Source organism: Rhipicephalus sanguineus, chromosome 2, assembly GCF_013339695.2.
Source record: "Rhipicephalus sanguineus isolate Rsan-2018 chromosome 2, BIME_Rsan_1.4, whole genome shotgun sequence".
Taxonomy (NCBI): domain Eukaryota; kingdom Metazoa; phylum Arthropoda; class Arachnida; order Ixodida; family Ixodidae; genus Rhipicephalus; species Rhipicephalus sanguineus.
The window spans coordinates 197,004,456-197,028,020 of NC_051177.1; the positions used below are offsets into that span (position 1 = coordinate 197,004,456).

The window sequence follows — 23,565 nt, forward strand, 5'->3', positions numbered from 1 at the left end:
CGCTACTGACGCAGTTCGCTTACGCTATGGAAGCGCGCGCCGGTTGCTCTGCTGCCGGTGAGCCGAGCAGCGATTCTTCCGATGCGGACTATTCCCCAAGTGCCGAATCAGAATCTGATTCATTGCATTTCAGTTTGTCAGAAAAGGATTTTTTGACGAGTTCAGACTCCGATGACCATCAAGGAGCGACATCTGAAAAGCGTGCGCGGCGAGCCATGCTTCAAAGACTATCACACGCTGAAAAGTTTTTAGTGTTAGAGCACGAACATTTTTTTTGTCACTTTACGGTCACGAAAAAAAATTTAGACAATTTTTGTCTCAAATAGAATCGTCTGAAGAATTTATTTCAGCAATGAAAAAATACACATTTTTGGACTGGATTTCGCGAAAAAATTCGTCCCTCAAAGGGTCAAGGGAATACGGCCGCTCCGAGGACCAAGGCGGTTTTCGTGCTGTCGGTCCTCTAAACGCGAAGCGTACAGAGCACAGCAAGCTTAGAAGCCGTCTCCTGATGCCTGTCGAGACAGCACGCGCGCCAGCGCTCGCGACCGCACCCAAGCAAAGTTCGCAGTTGCTGCTCGAGCGACGCAGTCTACCCCCACCTACCGAAACACGGCCGGGGTGTTTTCTCTCTGCTTGAGGGGCCGTCGACTGCAGGCCTCGCACGCGGGGCGATGTTATCCCATGCACCCTTCGTGCGACGAAGATGGTCAGCTCGTTTCATCTCTGCTTCAGCCGCGTTCGATCCCGAGCGCTTGCATGCTTTTACTCGCGCGTAGGACCATACAATGGGGGATGTTATCAATTTGGACTTTACATGGAGCATGACGGCGACGGCACAACAACGCCGAGACTGTTCATACAATTGCTCTCGCAACATAAAGGAAACATCTACACGGTCGTTACACGAGCTGACGCAGCTTTTTCTTTCCCCCGTATCGTCCCTCCCTGTGTAGCTTCCAGCGCGCTGGTCGGAACAAAAGAAGAGAGAAAGCGCTGGGAACGTGCCATAAATCTATCTAACTCCGCTCGTACTGGACGGATTCAAAAATGTTAAGGCAAACGATCAGAGAAGCAATAAACTCCGATTGTGAGGCCATTCGATCATTAAATGGAAAAGTGTAGCAGGACCCCTTTAATATAAACACTACAGTCTGCTTCGTGTCTACCTATTGTGTTGCTAAACCGCCCAGACTGACGTTGCATCAGGATGTTGTCACGGTAATTACAGAACGTCAGTCAGCAACACTACCTCGAAATCAGCTTAGAATGTGCGAATACAATGTCTTCGTGTTTCGCGCAGGCATGCCAGCAGAGGATGCTGCATACACATGGCTTATACACACGGTACCAGGTGACTCGGAGGCTACATGCAAAGAGGAGATAGGAGGAAGGGCAGCGCACCTTCGCTGGACCTCCCGGTAGGCGAATGCGAGCAGGTCGGCGAGTCCTCCGCTTCCCTCGAACACCACGACGGGCAGCTGTCGTTTCAGGTGCTCGAGCACAAGGCGCGCGCAGCCGTCGCCTCCGGACACGAGCAGCGCGATGAGCGGCAGCTCGGCGACACCGCCTTCCTTGTCGCCTCCGCCAGAGGACGCCGCCATAGGTGCTGTGGACGTATGCGTAGTAACACTAATTAGTTAAGATGCCACGCGAGCGTCTCGCGTTAGACTGCTAGTGACTATACTTAGCCCAAGAGAACACTTCACACGTGTCTGTAACCCAACCACAAGGACACAGACCGTGGCCCGGCGGCCACAGTACTTCCAGGGCCCCGAGGCAAAGGCTGCGCTGCGCCGCGTGTCGATGCGGCTTCAAATTGACGCTGTTTGATTGATTTGCAAAACTGTGCCATCCTCGTGTATGGCCAAACAAAATATTTAAAGCAACGGAGATGGCAGTGGACGACTGAATACGCTGTTTCTGAATAAATTCTGCTCTGGAAACTTTGGCATAAGTGAAGATGACAACCTAGTATTCTTGGGCAATGCCTCCTTGACTAGATGCCCGCCGCGTGGTCCGGTAACCCGGTTCCGTACCCTCTCCCTCTTTTTTTCTCCGCGGTCTAAAACTCTACCGCGGTCAGACCACGAGCGCCCCCTATAGCGTACGCCTGCAACGGATGCAACGGGTTTTTCTTCCTGCGGCACTTAAAACGCCTGTCCTGTGTTAAAAGGGAATAGGAACACCTTACTTACTTACTTACTTTTACTTACTTACTAACAAAGGTCACGTGCTGCTGCCTCCGAGATTGCCATCACGCCTGTTACAGTCTCGAAGGTGTAAGCGTATTTCCGCTGGCGCCGGAAGTCGGTCCAGAGCCGTCGATGGGGAGAGTCTGGCGAATGGGCGGGGCAGTGACGTCGCGGCGCGGCGATGACGCTGTTCACGTCACCGCCACGCCTCCGCTCCGCCGGCGTCCGCCATATATAGTCTTTCCGCGCGACGGGCGCACGGCTGAGGCTATGTACGCGCTGTTCATTCGTCAAATCTAGCGCTCCTAAACAAATTGCGAAAGCGAAATTGTGCAAGAACATTGTTGGACAAATTTAATGAAGAATATGGAGTGAATTACGCGTGTCCAAATCATCGTGAAACTGAGTTGTGCACGCCGATTCGAGTCCCCGACGTTCTACGATACACGCTGTGCTTTTAGAGCGCAGCTCTTAGGCGTCTGTTCCTGCGCTGTTCGGCATCGCCGTTGGCGTAGTCGGCGTAACCGATAGATCGAACGAAGACGAAAGACAGCGAACGTGGATTCTGTCGATATCACGAGCCACTGGCCTCTAACATCGCTTTCTTCCTCCGTCATGCGTGCTCGCCCTTCGGTCAGAGCTCGTGCGCATGCAGGGCTGGTGGGTGCGCTGCTACTGTCTCGCTTGTCGTGACGGGGATGGCGATGACGCCTGCAATCCACAGAGTGGTGCGCGTAGCAATCCAGCACTGGCAGTTTCTGTGGCAATATGTAACGAATGTTGATTGATTGATTGATTGCTTTATTTCGTCACAGTACAGTGTAACAGGAGGCGGAGGGAAAAGCCGTAATGACGGCTTGAGGGATCCTCCGCCCCCTTTGTGAACAATGGCAGCAGCTGAAAGGACATCACAGTATCATACACTTTTTATACATAGCTTATACAACAAAGAAACCTGCTGCAATCTTCTGCACCCAAATACGCGGATAGCCAGAAATTCAAACACAGTTCGCGTTGCCTCAACACAAAGCTGCGCTCAGAATTCGCATGAGGGAGTATCGTGATCATCGGTGACTTTTCGAGCTATGAAGACCTGTGCGTTTGCGTCTATCTTGGTTTTTTTATATGCGAAACATTTCTTAGCGAACTTCTGCGACTTTGAGCGTATCTATCTGTCTACCTACCTATCTAGCCGCCTACGAATTTGTGCTCTCCTGGCCGTTTCGTACATGGGGTGTATACCAAAATTGGTATGGCGTAATGTGACTGTATGACAAACGTAAATGACTGGTCATAACATGAAAATCATGACATGCATGTCATGTACAGCATGATTTACATGCCACAGTATTGGTGCTCTTGCGGCCGTTTCGTTAATTTGATATATACCAAAATTGGTATGGCTAGACAAGAGCGTATTGCGAACATAAATAACAGGAGTTATTATGAAAATCGTGACACGCATGTCATGTATAGCACGACTTACGTGCCACGCTCATGGTGCGCTGGCGGCCGTTGTGCTAGCTTGATATACACCAAAATTGGTAGTGCGCGACATGACTGTGTGACGAACATAAATAACGGGAGTTAATGTGAATATCATGACACGCGTGTCATGTACATCATGACTTACGTGCCACGCTCATGGTGCGATGGCGGCCGTTCCGCCAGATTGATATACACCAAAATTGGTATTGCGTGATGTGACTCTGTGACGCGCATATATAACAGGCGTGATTTTTGGAACATGTCACGTGAGAAGTGTTACGTGAGATTCATTGCATACCGCGCCGGAAAAGTCTGTGCACGTGTTCTGGCAGCAAAGCAGAAGATAAAGAAGAGGACGGATTGCGTGCCGGTTCATGATGATGACAATTTTTATTCGCCACTAACGGGATTCTCCAAGCTTAAACAGCTCTGATTTTAAAAGAAACAGAGATACCAGCGCACGTAATTGTATTAAGGCCACAAAAGCGTAAAAGCGGGCGTACACAAGCGGCTTGGGGATCTCGAGCCCTAAAATTCCCTCTTAGAGAATTTTAGTACCGGGACCCCAAAGTGCCTTGCGTACGTAAGCCCCTTGCGTTCCTTTGTATAGTCCATGGGGCGCGGCTTAGTGTACAAGGGAACGTAAGAGGGTGAATAAGGAAGCGGCTTGGAGTCCCCGGCACTAAAACTCTCTAATAAGAGAGAAAAAAAAAGAACTCACAGGGTCCCTTATGCATTCGCCTAAGACCACTCGAAGGCGAAAGCCGTCTTCCTTTTCTTCAGTTGATGTACTGTTCCTCACGCCCCCCCCCCCCCCTCGAAAGCTTTGTGACCTAACATTGTCTTGCACTGCCTCCAAGATCGGAGGCACAGCAATCTTTCTACCCCACATCTGGTCATGTGCTGACGGCATCGCGTGAAGTCACGTTATTCGACGTCTTGATGACGTCACAATCTTTGGTCGTATGGTCACGTCATTACGTGATGATTTTTGACATCCCTCGTGTTGACGCCGCCGACGCGGGACGCCGACGCCACGGACGACGGCGGTCAATTTTCGCGTTTGCTGAGGCATCTAAGGTTTTCGTCAGAACAGGTGCAGGGCCCCCCTTAGGCGCGTGTTAAATGAAAACAATACCTCGTTCGGCTAGTCTGATAGCGGACATCCTGTTGGTTTACTTTACAAAATCATTTTTATGCTCAACTTCTTCGCGCTCTATACTTCCTAATCACGAAATTTCATCGAGCACATGAGGGCCCCTTGCTATAGTAGAAGAGCTTCCTGCATGAGCACAGACATTGTGCACTATACCTGCATGACCAAAAAGCGCAAGGCACATTCGCTTAGCACAGGGGCGCAGATTAATTTACATGCGCGAATTAAGCGTGAAACTGGTAGCAAGTACACAAGCGGCAACACAGCGGTAAATGACATCATAGGCTGACAGCCACAGAAACGCAGACCACATAACGTACAACACATGCCAGGTAACCGCCGCAGCTGACGCGCGGCGGCACTAACCTGCGATATCGAAATAAATCTTTCCCTCACAACATCACGGTAACATGCCAAGCTCGTGCTCAGAACGCGCGATAAATTACGTAAACGCAACACATCACGCTTGACACTTATAGCGTGATCGCTGCAAAATTTCAATCTGCCCAAGCGATCGAAACGCGAACCATAAAACGCCTTTTTTTCAGCGCGACAAAATTATTTTTAAAGTTTGTGCGCCTGAAAGGGCCCCATCGCACAACAAATAATAAGTTTGTGTTAATGGTACGCTGTTTATAATACCAGCAATATTCAAGCTAAATACTCAGGTAGGTATCTCGCATAGCACGGAGCAGTCGGTCGGGGTCCATTTGCTGCGTGTGATGTTTCTGATCCAAAGGCGTCGTCGCTTCTTTTACTTCGAAAGCCTAAAAAGGCGGAAACCCTGAGCTGTGCTGTTTGAACAGCCAACCGCGCAACAGCAGCCCATCGCACGCAACAAATTCACGCTTGAATGCGAGGAGCAGTCGCCATGAATACGCGCGGCTTCGCACAAGAGCTTCGTAACCTACGCGCGCTCCTCAGCGATCGTGTAAAGCCCGAACCGCACGTACGCTCCCAAACGCGCACGGGGCGCGCGTCAGCGCGCGCAGCCCGGGCGTCTCCGGCGAGTGATGGCGGTTTCCACCCACACACTACGCGCGAAGGCGCACGCGAAGCGCGCGCTTCCTCATACGTGCAAGACATCGTTTCGTACAAAATTACTGATAGTTCATCAGAATACTTACAAAACCTCCTTCTGTTACCTTTTTTATTGTTAGATGCATGCAAAAGTAAATAAGAACTAAAATTTTTCATATGATGTGTATCATCATCCGTCGGTCAAGCCGGTGCTGGTAACAGCCATGCCACAGTTGGGCTCCAAGCGCTTCCAAGCGCGCGCCGTCTCAAGGTCGATATCAGTCGCCGCAAACACTCGCGTACCGCGCGCGTTTTGCCGCGCTTGCTTCGTCTGCGCATGCGCGGCCTCCGGAGCGCGTACAGCCAACGTACAGCGCGCGCTCGGCCAGCGTACGTGTGGTTCGGGCTTAAGTGCGGCGCGCCGGCGTCTCTCCGTCGCGGCAGCGCCGGACTCCGCGCCGCGCTGTCTGGCGCTGTCGCCACTGCCGCCCGCCGCCGCCGGCCAGGAGAGAGGGTTTACGTCACGAGAAGAGGGCGGCGCTGGGGCGGAGCTCGGAGAGCGGCGAGATGAAACAATCGCCAAACTCTCCCGAAGGGTATATATGGCTCTGAGTCGGTCAGGCTACGAGCGCTGCCTCACGGATTTTGTGGTGAACTAAGGGAACCGCCGCCGCAATGGGAAAGCGAGCGACGCGGCGGGCATCTAGTCAAGGAGTCATTGTCTTGGGGCTTTTCCTATGGCTGCTGTGAGGGGGCTCATCAGTTACGCAAAATTCTTGTCGCTTATTTCCTGGCGCGCCCGACGTCCAAATTCCAACAGCACTGTCACGTACCTACCACTCGTTGAAATATCCCCGAAGGAAGTTATACCTGTAGCAACGTCGAATGCGCAGCAGCATGCGCACTTTCATGCGAAACTCACCCTGGTCGGAGAGGTTGATGAGCCGCTGCTCGAGTCGCAGCACAAAGTGGTTGAGCCCCGTGCGGTTGACCGTCTCGTCCCGCACGAGCACGTAGTTGGAGTGGTCCGGGTTCAGCTCGAATTTGCCTTCGTCGGGCCGGTTGCCCTCGTTCTCGATCTGAACGTCGGCCTGCTGCAAGGGCGCCACATCCATCCGGTCTTTGCGCTTCGTAAGCCGTGAGAATATGTACGTTTAAAGTCAACAGGAATGGCTTTATGTGGACTGTTCTTTCGTTTTTTCACCTCGGATTACCGCGCGCCATACTGTTCTGATTTAGATATATACATAAGCATGTCGACCAGTCTCAGGAAGGCCATGCATAAGTGACTTATAAAGTGTGCTGTCCATTAGCCATTGCTCGTAGGCATTAGGTCGGTCATTTCTGAAATTCACACTACTACGTACGGTTTCACGAGCTGTCATTGCGCAAGGGAACGTCCAAATTAGGTAGCGGGCTTATTAGTAGTTCATCTTTCAGGAAAAACGGAGGTCGCTGGGTTCGTAGGCAATTTATGATTGGAATGGCCAACAACTCTACACGCAACAACTGCAGCTGCGAAGAAATGATCGCCCATCTTCTGTGTGAGTGTCCCCGTTTCAGTGCGCCAAGACAAGAACTTTCCGACGCGTTAGATAAAACTTCAGAATCGCCCTTTCTCGGAATGAAGGGATCTGGGACACTGGCCGAGTCCGTCCTCGGCACAGAAGGCGTTGAAAGCGTTAGTGCATTTTTTGCGGACAACTGGTCTTAGAGAGACAGACTTCAAACAGTGTCGTATTCTCATTTCCTTTCTTTCTTTTCCTTTTCTTGCTCTTCTTGCTTTTTTCTTGTAACATCTTTCTTCTATCATCTTTTATCCCCCTAACCCTTTCCCCCAGCACAGGGTAGCCAGCCGGTCTAAGGACTGGCTAACCTCCCTGTCTTTCCGCCTATTTCTTCCTTCCTTCCTTCCTTCATCGTCCATTTCTAGATTAGCTGCAAGAATCGAATTTGCAGGTGCATACTTTCCACATTAAAGACAAGCTTTCGAAATTGAAACAAGAAAAATTTGTCGTCTCACTTAGCTCGCTTGAGAAAGCGAAAAGACACGAGAAGGCAGAAGCACATACACACCTGATGCCTCCTGCCCTTGTTCAAAACGTTTTGTTTTTCTCAACACATTCCACTGTTTTCAAGGTTAGCGCCTTAATCAAACTCGAGCTCGTAGCATGCAGCCTTAACGTATACGTTACTTTCGTAACACCTCAACTTATGACCACCTCGAGGGAACTTCGACAAGGAAGTAAAAGAAAAACCTAAACCGGGCGAGACGACAAACTAAAATAGTGTATTTTACCACGTGGCCACAATATAGGCTAATGAAGGCACAGCGCACCCTTCCGTCGAGCAGGTCAGCGTTGACGAGCATGTCCTCGCGTACAATGCCCAGCAGCCTTAGGGGAGGCAGGGAGGCGCGGGTGCGGTTCGGGTGCTTGTGGCAGCGCAGGGCCTGTCGTCGGCGCAGCTCGTGGCTCACCGCGTCGCCGACCAGCTTGGCGAGGCCCGTGTTGAAGCCGTTGGTGACCAGCCACATGGGCGTGGCGTTGGCGGCGCGCAACAGGCCGCGCCGGAAGCCCTCGAGCCGCCTCGCGTCCGCCCAGTCGCCCAGCGGTCCCACGTGCGAGATGAGCACCAGGGCGATGCGCGGTGCAGAGAACAGCCACTCCTGGACTAGCACGCCGCACACCTGGTCCGGGTCGATGTCGTGTCGGACGCGGATGTACGGACGAGACTGCGTTTGTTTAATTAAACGGACACCAAATTGAAACAATTATCGATCGGTTTAGATCGGTTGATTGTAATCTGAAAAATCTAACGACGCTAATTTCACCCCCATAGATTCATTATTAGAGGACAAAATCAAGATCAAAGTTTCATATTTCGCGCCGAAATCTCCGCGCGTTACCTCACGGATTTCAAAGCGTATTTTTTGTATTTCTTTTTTTTTTTTGCGACATTGGCTCAACGAAGTTTCCTGAAACCAATTGGTGTTTTAAGTCTCTGGCCCCCTCGGAGCTCACTTCGTTGTTACCCATTAGGAACTACGCAGGCCCAAGTGGACGCCGTCAAAATCTACGTTGTGGCGGAGATTGGTGCGGGAATTTCGAGGTGGTGCCGCCACCCGCATTTTATTTTTGCGCGTTTGCTCCCTTACCAAGCTCTTCTCTACCATGCTACCACGGGACGAACAGTCAGCGACCAACAGGAAACGAATGAGCTTTTTGCAGCGACAGCTTTACGATTTGGCCTCCCATATTCCACAGATAAGAAGATGCACTGTTTCCCGCCGATGTTATAAACATAGGGCGAGCCTTTGTATTTTCTTTGTCTATCACCTACCTAGCACAATGGAAAGTAGACAACCGAACGTCCATCAGCGCATAAGCTGGGCTGTCTATGTCATCGATAGAGATCAGTAAAAGGCGGTTGGAGGATTGGTGGCACAAAAGGGGAAATGACACAGAACAAAACCCGAGCTCGGTTGCTCACAGGTCATGGTCCCGTTGTAACGGGCACGCTAAAGCATCCATCCATCCATCCATCTCGGAAAGTACATGACAGCCCAGGACAATTTCTTTCAATCCAAACGATATCCGCGTTGGGTGCTCGATGTCATCAAACGCTTGAAAATTTAAGCCCCCTCTGAGTGGGCGGTGGACCAATACGCACGAGATGCGCATATAATGCGGCGCTATCGCTGCGATTCCGAGATAACTGACGCATATGAGTGTAATTTTATTCATACTTGTTTACGGCGGTTCTGTTCTTTCTCTTTCTTGCCCTTTTCTCTCTCTCTCTCTCTCTCTATTTTCCTGCTTTCTCTTTCTTTGTCTCACTTTTTTTCTCTTTCTGTTTTTATTCCCTTTCTTTCTTTCTTCCCATGGTATGCTACTTTCTTTGATTCTCTCTATTTCTGTCTTTCTTCCCTTTCTTCATCTCTCTTTCTTTCTATTGTAAACTTTACTCTCTCCCCTCTCCCTCACTTCCCTTTCCCGCCACCTTGCTATACTGTACTATACAAGGATATATACCATGCTCTGCTAGCGTGCCTGGACAGCCCAGTGGTTAGGACGCTCGCCTACGGATCGTGGGTACGGGGGTTCGAATCCCGCCTCGCCAAGAAATTCTTAAAAGCTCCGCTCTTAAAACAGACCATAGACGCTCGCTCCAAAGCACTGAACCAAAAGACTCCACAGCAAGCTCAGTCATCGCCTTCTTCAACTGTATTAACGCACAAACTTAAAATGGAAGGATTTTTATAGGTCTAATACAGACATGGCAGACGCAGCTGGCACAGCTGGTTATTTTCTACCAGTGGTCTAATTCACCTAAATAAGCGTTGGTGCGTTAACTGCTTAAATGCCCTATGGACACGGTTCCTCCTGCAGGCCGTTGCACAGGCCATGACAACTCGCCCACGACCTTCCACGTCACAAGTGAGTGCACTGAAACCCTCTTGCCTCCCATGCCAGCACCCATTTACCGCGTAACAAAGGGCTGTGAAGCTCCTGATGCCGTCCGAGGACTGCCACAGATGTCGCGGGAGTCATTATATAGCAACGCGTACCACCGCACACGGGGGCCTTCCCACACTCACCTTCTCTGCTCAAAGATCAGCAAGGATGTTTTCATTTCTTTTGACCATATGGCTTGGAATCAAGCCTGCAACTTTACAACTCAGCGTTGCGCCGCTGAGCCGTCATGGTTTCAAGAAGGACAGATCGTCGTTACGTCCTTCCTGGTACGGGTACGTTACAACATGACATTGTAACTGCCTAGGATTGTAACGTCCTTCCGTAATGATATGCAAATATGAAGTGGCATATCATAGCAAACGGACAAATGCGATGACTTGACTGAACTGAGGGAGCAACAGATGTGTGTTCATGCGATGAAAAAAAAAACCACACCATTTAGCAATGAGCACTCGAACATCAACTAAATTATTCTATCTCGTGCCAACCTAAACCGGGAACGTTGCGATGCCACGCGTACACACTTGCCGGAACGACACTTGTGTGTCTCATTCCGTGTATCAAGGATGCGAATGAATTGACACTCGGAGCAAGAAATGACGGCGACACCAAAAGTACGCATGTCGCTCATCTTGCGTCATTTTCTTTGTATTGCCTTCGTTTACACAGATTTAAACTACGAATCTATTCCCGCATCCAAATTCGTCACTGTTGTGGGTCAAGTTGTGGTCAAGCCAGACACGAGGCTCTTTACCGAGAGCGCACCTCCTGAAGACGTTACAGGCATAGGCGTGCGCAGGGTTCCCCATCAGGGGGGGCAAAGGTTCATAGCAGCGCCCCCCACCCTACTAAGTCAATGTATGGGGCAGATATTGCGCCCCCCCCCCCTCTTAGGTGACTAGAAGGGTCAATGTACGGGGAAGATTTTGCGCCCCCCTCTTAGGTGAATAGGGGGGGGGGGGAGGCTGCCCCCCTCCCCCCCCCCCCGTGCGCACGCCTATAGTTACACGGGTCCACCCTAGACTTGGAAAACTAAAAGCGCGTCGGAAGCGAACTGAGTCGTACGCGTACTACTCGCACTAGTATATATTTACTCGGGATATACCTTTTTTTTTGTTTTCCCCTGAACTAAATCATTAATTATGTTTAGTTACCCAACTCTTTAATTATTGGCTGAAGGCCACGCATCACGTGGTCCTTTTTCCCCCGTTGCAAGGAAAGCGCGCGAAACATGAAAAAAAAAAAAGCGAAGTGATAGACCACTTGCAAACTGTCATTCGGGAGTTACTGTGTCAGACACCACCACGCCTCGTTCCCAAGGTCGCGGTATCGATCCCGGCTATGGCCGCTGCATTTTAATGAGGGGGCGCGGAGTGCTAAAACACTCATTTAGGAGCACGTTAAAGCAAACTAGGCAATCGAAATCATTCCAGGGTTCCACGCGGCGTGCTCTGTATAATCAGACCGTAAGTTTGGCAACCGTAATGGCACAATACATTTAGTTGACGATACATGATGACGCCTGATGGATCACAGGCATGTGATCATTCGTATAATTGAAAAACCCACTAAATACAACAATCCCCTGCACATGGCTCTGATAGACTACGAAAAGCCGTTCGACACAGTAAAGGTACCAGCGGTCTTAGAGGCACTGGTCGACAAGCGGCGCTTGATACGTGTAGAAATATCCAAGCCAACATCTAAAAAAAAAACAGAGACAGATATAAGTAAGACTCCCAACGCGACAAGGGTCCGGAAAGGAGATGCAAAATCTCCAATGTCGTTCATTGCCGGCTCAGAAGGAGCACTAGATTGGGAAGCACTAGATTGGGAAGAAATAGAAATACAAAATTAAGATCAACTGATAATAACTCAGTGACTCGCGGTTCGCAGGCAACATCGTACTCGTTAGCAATTGTGGCGACCAACTACAAACAACTACAGTAAATGAAGAAAGTGTTAAGTAGGGTGGAAGATAAATATGCAAAAGACAACGTTAAGAGGCCCGGCGAGAAAATCGCAGTTGGCGATTGAGAACCGGACTCTATAGAGTGTGAACAAGATTACGTATTTCTATTTCAACCAGGGTACCTCGTGTAAAGGAAAACCGAAGAAAAAGAATATGATGGCGGGAATACGGTACACATCCCCAACTCATGACCGGCAATATGCCGCTGTCCCCTATAAAGTGGAAAGCATACAACCATTGATTATTGCCAGGAATAACATATGGCGCAGACACCTGTAGAATAACAATGAAACTGAAGGAAAAGTTAAGAACCACGCAGCGTGCGATGGAGCGGGAAATGACAGGCGTAACACAAAGAGATGTAGAGCGGATTAGAGAACAATGATGTGATCGGGGTTCTGCCCAGAGGACCGGAGCCAGCCAGAGACCCGGGGAGATGTCGAGGAGAGGAGCCCGGAGCTGTTAACAGTAACGTTTATTTACAGGTAGCGTGTTGCTACATGATGGGGTTAGCATCATGGAAGCTCTCGGAGCTCGTGAGAGCTTGAGAGAACTTGTGAGAGCTCGTCGGGAGCGCATCGGCGCTCGCATTTTATGTCCTGGTCTTCCCAGGGTTCCCTGTAGGAAAAAAACATGGAGGCCAGGACAGTCCAATGGAAATTTCCATCTTCACCTCCGCCCCCAAAAGGGGAAGGTTAAACGCGCCTCCTTCCCAACCCACGAAAGGAGAAAGAGGCACGTCCAGTTCGTCCCATGGCGAGGGAAAAACACTGCCCACCGCGCACACACGGCACAGCACGAAGACGTTGAGTCTTACGTGGAAGTCAATTCGTAGTCTGTTGCAATGATGGGTATGCGCGAGGCAGACCACGAATTCTGGAAACAGCCGGCAACAAGGCGCCACGGAGAACGTGGGAAATGCATCCGCAGACGGTTCCCAGACGCTGGGTCCTTTGTCCGGGGCACCTTGACGACAAAGCAAGCCGCCTCGACGGCCAACAACTCTTCCCCAATCCGTCAGTCGGTCAGGCGTGCCCAAAGGTTTACGAGGGGCGCAGACAACCTGAGAATAATAGACGAACGACCTTCGTGTTGTCGCCGCTCTTGGGGCATCTCTGGAACCGCTGACCCGGAAGAAATCAGGGTAGTCTTAGCCGCAACGTCTCATGCGTCAAAGCGGCGCCAAGCCAGGCAGGCCGATCATAACAACAAGCAGGAGCAGCTGATATCCTAATCGTCATTAAGAGAAAAAGTAGACCCGGGCAGGTCACGTGATGCCAAGGACAGATAACCGATGGTAAGTTAGGGCGATGGGTGGATGTCATGACATGGGAAAGGCAGCCGAGGACGGCAGTGGCTTAGACGGGCTGGTAAAATGAAGAAGTTTGCAGCCATAAAATGTAACTGGCTCGTGCAGGGCAGGGCAAGGTATAGTATGAGGCTTTCGTCCAGAATTGGACTTGAAATAGACTGTTAATGATGATGACCACGACGACAAGTCACAAGCCCAACAGAGTGTCAGATACCTACCACTGTAATCAACCCGATGACCTAGCTTCACTAACGCCACAAAGTCATGGCGTTAGTAGGGAGATCGAGTGACAAAATGTTCGGTTTTATAGCTTCTCGTTAAGCCGTCGGCGGTGCGACGACAATCGCGGTGCACGTCACATGTCCTCATGGAATACCTCAATTAGGACAAAACAGTACCACTGCAGAAAAAAAATTACACCATCTCCCGCTAGAGGGGACCATGAGGCGATGCGAAGCCGGAGCACTTGCACGATTGCGTTCCGTTGGCGTTCGTTGGGCATGCTACCGACCTCGCGTCGTGGAACGCGAAGAGGGACGCTACGCGCGTCCTATCTTCCATCTAGCCTGGCCGTTAATTCTCACAGTTCGAGCGGGGAACGCGGTCGACAGGCGGGCGAGTGGAGGGCAGCGTAGGAGAGGAGGGAGAAGGGGAGGGGACGCGCATGCGCTCGAGCTCATCGCAGCGTTGCGCATGAGAGAATTTCGGCATGTCTAGCCCGCGTTTCACAGGAAGACCGGAAAGGGGGAGGGGAGAGGGAAAGTGGTGAGGGAATGTGGAGAGGGGAAGGGGAGAGGGAAAGTGGAGAGGGGAGAGGAGGGGAAGGGGAGAGGGAAAGTGGAAAGGGGAAGGGGAGAGGGTGAGTGGAGAGGAGGTGTGTGGAGAGGGTATGCGCATGCGCAGTAAGGGTGGTCACGCCGCACACCACCACCACCACCACCACCACCACCGGATTGAGCTCCGCCTTAAGATACTTCGCATCTAAAAATGACATGAAGGGCAAGAGTACTGCTGAGGACGTGTCAATCGTAATGCTGTGTGCTTGTCCAAACTTTTCCCACGCTCATATAATATTGCTCGTCATGGAGTTGCCCGAGAAAATGTTGGACAACCGTTTAGTTCCTTAAACCATTCTCCCTACGATAGGGGGTTGCCAGCCACACGGCAACATGCCTGCATTTTTTTTTTAAATTTCCACCTCTAGCTCTCTCACACACAGAATTATACGGCAGTCTCCGCTGGGAATCAAACTAATTACATGAAACGCAGCTCGTGTGAAAGTTCTATTTATTTTGCACATTTTCAGTTTGTGCTGACGTCAGCTGGTTCGTCGTTGCGAGGCCGAGTCGCGGCACTGACAGCAGAGCGCAGTCACCTCATTCAACTGACGTCTCGCGCGCGTGACACGTGTCGCGCGTGATATCTTTGTACCTGATCTTTTTATACGCGCGCCCGCTGTTCGTGTCAGCCGCCAAGTATATAGGGCGAACTTATCGCACGGGATGATCGAGGCGGGCCTACAAGAGGCTCCGAAAACAGCCTCGTCCTGGTTGCTGCATGCGGCACAGCTCACGCGCTTCCCAAAGCCGCGTGCAACGCGGCCTGTGTGCACTGTCTTTTAGCCGAAACAGAAAACTGGCGGAGAGGATAAACGTGACACACTAACTCACTCCAGGCCATTCTTCCTTTCACCCTGAGTGTTGCTTCCATCAACAAAAGGACCTTGTGCACGAAATGTTTCACTCCTGCCACCGCCATGCGTTGTAAAAGCTTCCCGACGATGAGGTCACGCCGGCGTTGCAACGAAACGCCACCCATCATCTTTCGCTTGGCCGAGGGCTCTTGTCGAAACCCATGCACCACTAAGTGAGAGTGCCGAGTACGGTAAACGTAGCGTGGGTGCGTAGCGTTACGGCCGGACGCTCGCGCGCCTTTCCAGTCCGGCTGTGGATTAACAAAGGTTACGGAACGTTGCGCTGCGTAGGCGTTACAAAAGAAAGAAAAAAGAGAACGCTTACGGAAGGCACGAGAAACACTTGAACAGGGGATGCAACACGAACGAACACAACATGAACTTATTCTAGGAAAGAGCAGGACCAGAGTAGCGCGTGAACTTTTAGAAGAGAAGGGAGATGACTGCGTAAGCGATACCTCTGTTAACTTGTACAAGACGGAAGGCAGTTTCCTGCGCAGGTTTTCTCTGATGTGAGGTGGCCCTGCAACTGTTTGCCTTCTTCCTTTGACCCCCTTCCCCTACAATGTGACTTTTGGACATGCTTATATAAGCTGATTCAAGAACGAATTAAAACCAGTTGATAGTTTGCGCTCTTTCTGTCTGCATCGTCTTTCCCTGTGTTTGTCCGTTCTTTGTGCAACATATCCTACAATAAGGCATGCACCAACTCGCCCAGCAAGAAGTAGTTCTAAGACACAACATGAACACAACATCAACGGGGGATGCACCGGTGAGTGAGTGAGTGAGTGAGTGAGTGAGTGAGTGAGTGAGTGAGTGAGTGAGTGAGTGAGTGAGTGAGTGAGTGAGTGAGTGAGTGAGTGAGTGAGTGAGTGAGTGAGTGAGTGAGTGAGTGAGTGAGTGAGTGAGTGAGTGAGTGAGTGAGTGAGTGAGTGAGTGAGTGAGTGAGTGAGTGAGTGAGTGAGTGAGTGAGTGAGGAGGAGTGAGTGAGTGAGTGAGTGAGTGAGTGAGTGAGTGAGTGAGTGAGTGAGTGAGTGAGTGAGTGAGTGAGTGAGTGAGTGAGGGAGTGAGTGAGTGAGTGAGTGAGTGAGTGAGTGAGTGAGGAGTGAGTGATGAGTGAGTGAGCGAGGTGAGAGTGCGTGAGGAAGCAGTGAGTGAGTGAGTGAGTGAGTGAGTGAGTGAGTGAGTGAGTGAGTGAGTGAGTGAGCGAGCGAGCGAGCGTTTCGTGCCTCGCGTATGTGTTCTTTGTTTTGTTTGCACCGCCTATGCCGCACAAAGCTCCCAAACCTATGGTGAACATGTACCAACTAGCCCGAAGGAGAGCTTGCCTGATAATGCTTCGTTTTCGGTCCTTCATGCAAGGAATGCTTGCAGAGTTGCTAATTTCTGAACGAAAATATAGATCGCAGAAGCGACACTTTACGAGGTCCTTTTATAGAATTAGAGGAGTTGCTTCCAACTTGAAGTAGTAACTATGAGAGGCCGGGAGCAGCCATGTTAACCGAGTGTTCGTCATGACTACACGCGGTCATGACGCTGCGCTTTCTCATACTCTTCTACGCTAAAACCACATCATCCTCAGATTGGAAGGAAAAGAAGCCGCAGATATTAGTAAAAATATAATGAGCGAGTGTGTTAGTGAGACCAACAGAGAGAAAGAAAGAGAGAAGTAAGAAAAGAAATGCAGATGTTAGCTAGGTCAACCGCCCCGTTCGCTACTCCGCACTGGAGGACTACGGTAAGGGCAGAAGATTACGAAAAAGGAAGAGAAAAGAAAATCTGTGCTCCCACTATAGCTGTTCAGTCAGTTCTGCAGATTAAAAAAAACTAAAAGGTCCCAGTCCCGCCGCAACGGCGAAGCAACGAATGCGATAGCAACAAATTCGAATGTTACACGAAGTAATTAGCAGCTCACTCCATTGGGGTCCGATCTGGCGTGACTCTACGGAATGTATGCAGTTGCACTCAACGTGAAAGCTGTAGGAAGCACGTAGCACTGATTCGCCTGCAATTTAGCGACGCTGGCGTTCACGGCAAGCGCACGCTGGCGTTCCAAACCTGCAGCCCACTCGGAGTCCATGGCGGGAAAGGCAACCTCCATTTGCGATGCAGTGGCAGCCTCTCCCCTCTTCCTTTCCCTCCTCCTCACCCTCACATCACTCCTACTCAACCTCACATCCCTTTTCCATCCCCCAGCTATACTATACTATACAAGGCTATGCTATGCTCTACCCTCCCCACCTCCTTTCCATCCCTCTTACGCTCACATCTCTCCTCCTCGCGCTCACTCACCTTCCCCACCTCCTTGCTATGCGGTACTATATACAGTTATACTATGCTCTACCCTCCCTCCTCCTCACCTTTACAGCACCTCACCCTCACATCCTTTCTTTTAGTGAACTCTCATTGAGTGAACTTCAAGGGACCCACTGTTCACTTAACTGAAAGTTCTAAGGGACCCAGAAAATGTTCACTATACAGCATACAGCAGACATAATATTCAAAAGTAGGATAATGTATTTTAAAAGAAATCTATTTCTTGGCTGGTGCCCTTTACGCAAGAAAGAGGACAAAGCTAGAGAGCCTAATTTATGAAAGAAATCTTTCTGTGCACTGCCTCTGGCGCATTTGGACTGGTGCCCTTAAAGCGCAAGAAGAGACAAAGCTCTCGCACTATACTACGACTTGTTGCGATACCGCGTCGGCTATTTCTACATGGCCCACCGTAGAGTTACAGCACTCTTCTCTTCTGCACAACACTTCTCTCGCAAACAATTTCCAAATCAGGTTCACGAACACTGTACAAGATCAGTATGCACATATCCTCAAATGTCACACTGCACCACTTCAACGTCTCAAATGGCACCACTGTTTCCGGAAGATGACGTGTTTCCCGACATACCGATGATGCCGCACAATAGACAGACAAAGAAGAAAGGGCGAAAATGATGCGGTGGCTCGCTTTCGTCAGGACAAAAGCTTTGCTCGGCGGCGCGCAAGAAAGGGCGAACTGCACAAGCGATGTCGCGCCCCGCCGCGACGTGGCTCGCTTTCGTCACCCGCACGGCCGCTTTGCCTCGGCGGCGCTGCATGCACAAGCGATTCGCGCCGCCGCCGCTGGAGGGCGATGGCGGCTGCAGGCACAAAACTTTTGAATGGTTTAAAAAATGAGCTTGGGTAGGGCACAAAACTTTTGAATTGGTTTAAAAAATGAGCTTGGGTCCGCGGATCAAGTTCGAAATTTCGTTAACTGAAAGATTTTGCTAGGGCTGAAATTCAAAATTTAAATGAAAGATTTTGCATAGATGCATAAGATTTTCTGAAAGTCCTGAAATATTGTTTAACTGTTGAGAGTTATTCTGAAATATTCGTTAACACGTTCGTACAAGTGAGAGTTTACTGTATACTATACTATAATATACTATACTATACTATACTATACTATACTATACTATACATGGCTACAGGCACATAGGCATGTATAGTATGTATCGGGGGGGGGCGATTCCTATGACGGAGGGATTAATCATGCTTTTGTTTTTCATTTCCTTCTCGGTCCTCTCCGACCCCTGTTTCCCAACCCCTGTGCAAGGTAGCAAACTGGTCACTAGCACCAGGTCGCCCTCGCCACTTTTCCTTTTCATCTCTTTCTCTCTGTCTCTTTCCAATTTTATATGATGTCACTTTTATCTCTCACGAGCTTGGTTTTCTTTTCTTTCTTTTGCAGGGCATCATATGTCTGTAACTGAAATAAGTCGACTATGCGTTATCGTTTCGTCCTACTCAATGATGTAACCCAGGTCCATAACCTTTACCTCTAGCGCTTTCTAGTTACCCAAGTGTATGCTTATGTGAATGCCTGTACCACAATGCATGTAGACCCTTCCAACCCACTCCTGTAAAAATCCCTGATGGGATTGACAGTATCACGAAATAAATAAGTAAACAACGGAAGCGTGCGAGGTGCACGGTGGCATACACAAACCGCTGCTAGCGCGGAATAAAGGTCCTTCCTCGGGGTCGTCAACATCGCACGATCTTCGCGAAGCGATTGTGCCCGACCTGCGCAACCGTTTCAAGGCGTGCAACCGAAGGGATCAGCGACATTAAGTGCGGTTGCGCGTAATATAGTGTGTAGGCAGAGACAGACAGACTCACCTCAGCCTCGTAGGCGAAGTTCTTCCAGAATCGGATGCCGCCCCGTGAGAGCAGGTACCGCTGCGACGAGGCATCGTCGTCGACTGCGCTGGTCTGCCGCTGAACGGACGACTGGCGCACCAACGGCGGAGACGGCACCAGCGGAATCTCGGCATCCGACTGCCAAAGAGAAATTACAACGAGCGTGTTATATGCCACAGGGCGTGGGCAGAGTACCGATAAATAACCTCTACTTAGCCACTAACACGTGCCCCGTGACTCTGCGGGGATTAACTGCAACAATCGTGGTGGCTGGACTACGATTTATATACGTACACTTCGGAAACACTGCAGAGCGTAAGACGACGGCATACGAAAGAAACACCGTGGCCTCTTAAATACTGCTTTCTGCACCCTATCTATAACGTCGAGTGAAGCGACACTTTCAAAGCGGTGCAGATGTTGTTAAGAGAGGAACAAAATACCAGCATATTCTCGGTATTTTTTAACGTTCTTTCATCGTGCCTGCAACGAATAATGCGTCTTAAATATGCTTTATAAATCCAGTGTCGTGTATATTGAATAGACCCACATTTGTTTTCAGGGAAATGTGTTCAAGTATAATTTGCTGACGGACATAAAAACACTATACGCTTCTCAGCCGGCCAGGCAGCTGGTGCATGCGAACATAGAAGACTATAGCGTTAATGCGTAGAAAGAGCCCGCCTTTCTTCTAAAATAGAGAGCACAACAGGTCAACGTAATTTTCCGGTCAAATGGTTAAACAAAAAAACAGCAGAAAAAACATAGTAAGTGCCCCCACACAAATGGGCAAGAAGCTTCACACGTTCAGCCTTAGGATCAACTTTTCTGTGGAAAAAAAAAGAACGATGACAAAAACCAACGGTCTGCTACCCTAGAGTGGGGAAAGGGATGGGGTAGTTTACAGTTAGAAGTGTAAAGAAGAAAGAGAGAGGGGGGGGCATATACATAACGCATAATCTTTCTCGGGAGTTGTCTAAGTGATGCGCAAGCGTCGAGTTTTATTGTGCGTTGCATTCTCCCATAGGACGTTGTTCCCGGACGGCATCGGCATGGCGTCTTTCATCTTCTCTCCAGTTCTCGTGAGCTTCACGGACGCGCATTTCGCGACCAAACACGTTGTCAGCATCTAATTTTTGCAAAGTTGGAATTTTCTAGATACGTGTGATTCTCGATGTCGGCGTTAAATCCTATACTGCAGGGGGACGAACTTTATTGCGGTAGCCCGAAATTCAACGTACCCTTCATAGAAAGTGTTCTCCTTTTACATTTGATTTTGCACCGCGGGTACAGCGCATTCGTATGGTTCAGATATATTCACGTTTCGCTAGCGTGGTTGCGTAGCCCAGCAGTTAAGACACTCGTCTCCGGAGCGTGGGGACCTGGGTTCAAAGCCACCCACGGCAAGAATGTTTATTTTATGGCACTAGCCATAAAATACGTTTTAATAAAAAAAGCGCATACTTAAACACTTCGCCATAAGTGTCTAAGTATGTTCTTCACCTCAAGTGTCCTTGGCAGCTTTGGGACCGCAGCTTCGTGACCGTCGAAAAGGTCACGTGACCTTCAGTAGATATAATGTCACGCATAAGGGACACGCAGCAAAGAAGATACGATGAAACACAAAAGGCTGCAACTTTGAACAATTCCTTCTGGAGCAGTGTGACTTCTTAGACAATGGCTGTACATAAACGCGCATGCGTCGAGAAAATTCACACACATTCTGCAACCACTCAAAAATGCAATCGCTTTTGCTGACAATGCAATGCATGCCTCACTGATGCACCTATCTTCCAATTTCGATAGGGTAGAAATAGGGGCGCGAGTTGGAAACGATGCAGGCAGCGCTCGTATACTGCGTCCTTCTCTTGTGTCTCCATCGTGTTCGCGCTGATTTTCTGAGTATGCACAGTTTCCAATTTCAAGATGTTATGCGCTTCTATGATCAAACGTGTCAATTCGTTTCTGCTTCCTGCAATTATAGTTCACTCTTCGAGCATATATGCTTGCCAGGGGCGTAGCCAAGGGGGGGGGGGGGGGGTTCGAACCCCCCCCCCCGAAATTTTTCAATTTTGCTTGCATATATATACATGCACACATACAAACACACGCACGAACATACATAATGTATGGTTGAACCCCTCCCGAAAAAAATTTCTGGCTACGCCCCTGATGCTTGCATCCGCAATCCCTACAGTGAATGGCTAACTAACAATCATCCTGTCTTATTCTTAACATTATTCGGATTCTCGCGAAGCCTGTCGATAATGTCGTTAATGCAACGACCTGATTGCCCTATATAGCAGCGTTTACAAGATAATGGTATGCGGTACACAATACCTTCATTAATTGCAACAAACTACTACAGAGGTCGTTGCATCAACGACAGGCTGCGCGAGCACCCGAATAATGTTAAAGATAATACAGGAGGATGGTTCAATGTACTGTGTGCGGTCGGCCTTTAATGAAAAAAGAAATATCGAGAGCCTGGCCTCACACTTCGTATTCACCTTATCACGAGACATTTACAAACCCAGTGATGCTACCGAGGACTTCTGATTTGGAGCAATTTTTGGAGCAGCAAAATGTCCGTTTTGGAGCACTTTGGAGCAGCAAAATTTTCATCTTGGAGCACTTTGGAGCAGGTAATTTTGCATCTGGGAGCACTCTGGAGCAGCGAATTTTACATCCTGGAGTGCGCTACAGAAGCATATTGCAAAAACATTCAAGCATCGGAATATTACTATGGGGCTCTTATGAAGGCTAGAAATATTTCAATTCATTGCAAATCTCATGGAAAAAATCATCTCACTAGAACTCCATACTCACTCGCTAATGAAAAAATAAGGGCTCATGCAGTTGAGTGTTCTGAATTAACCTCTTCGGCGATTATTTTCGACACTAGCAAATAAACAGAATACCAGATCAATAAAATTGCACTTTATGAAATAACGCTCTAAATACATCTATGTGGTTATCAGCAGACATTGTAGACAAACACCGTGAGGTATCAGCAGTGCCTCAATGCCAAAGAGCTACACTATCCCTAATGCATTCCCCCAAGAAAACTCCAGGCAAAAGCCAGGTTCTTTTCTTCTCGATCGACGGGTAGATCCTCCCCCTCCTTCTCTGCAAGCTATCTGCACCTCACCTGGTTTTGCGCTAGCTCCATGATCGGCGCACCGATCACGGAAGCAGTGTAAAGCGACGATGTCGTGATGGCGTCATCACGTGACATCACGATATACGACGCCATGATGACGTCACAAGTTTTGACGATCTATGACGTGATGATGACGCCATCACGATTATTTCTTGCATCAATCGATTGACGCCGTCGACGGTCAATTTTCGTGTTTGATAAAACATCTGATGATTTCGCATTAATATTGCGTATTGAACGTTAACAACCTGGCCTTACATACCAAACTGTCCTCCACCATGTCACATCCTTGTCATGCGCGAAACAGTTTCGCTTATCCATTTCACAGAGTGAAATGGCTCCTCAACTTTTTTTAATGTTTATTGTGATAACAATTACATGGACACTCTCCGCGGATTTTTGCCGTCGCCATTGCCGTAATTTTCTGTATAAAGACCAAATTAATAACACACCACGCGCATTCTAGCCGCGGGTAAAAGCTCGCGAGCGCTGGCGACGAACGCGGCTGAAGCGGAGATTAAGCTAGCCGGCCGTCTGTCTCCGTCGCACGGACAGCGCATGCGATAACATCTTCCCGCGTGCGGGCCTGCAGTCAATTGCTCATTAAACAGAGAGGGAACGCCCCGCCCGTCTTTCGTAAAGAGCATGAAAGGACGCCAGGGGAGCGGGGGGGGGAGGCGCATCGTTCGAAGGGCGCAGTCGCTTGCGCGCGCGCCATCTCGAGGCATCAGGAGACGGCTCGTAAACTTGCTGGGCTCTCAACGCTTACTTCCTGTTTAGAGAACTCAGAGCAAGAAAACGCTTCGTTTTTCGTTTCCTGGAGCGGCCATATTCCCTTAAACCAGTGTTTTGTTGAGTTACGCGAGATCGAATCCAAAAGAGTTAGCTGCTAGCCTTACTTCGTTTAAC

The 23,565-nt window shown here is 49.6% G+C and overlaps 1 protein-coding gene across 1 annotated transcript; it reads right to left on the reverse strand.

Moving 5' to 3' along the window:
• Positions 1-1,194: 1,194 nt before the first annotated feature.
• Positions 1,195-21,373, reverse strand: LOC119382145 (transient receptor potential cation channel subfamily M member-like 2). The gene is made up of 5 exons (XM_037649875.1): positions 21,350-21,373; positions 19,473-19,631; positions 8,198-8,593; positions 6,782-6,953; positions 1,195-1,609 (listed from the first exon to the last, which is right to left on the reverse strand). Exons 1-5 carry the CDS (start codon positions 21,371-21,373, stop codon positions 1,260-1,262), a joined length of 1,101 nt encoding a protein of 366 aa, XP_037505803.1. The 3' UTR covers positions 1,195-1,259.
• Positions 21,374-23,565: the final 2,192 nt, after the last annotated feature.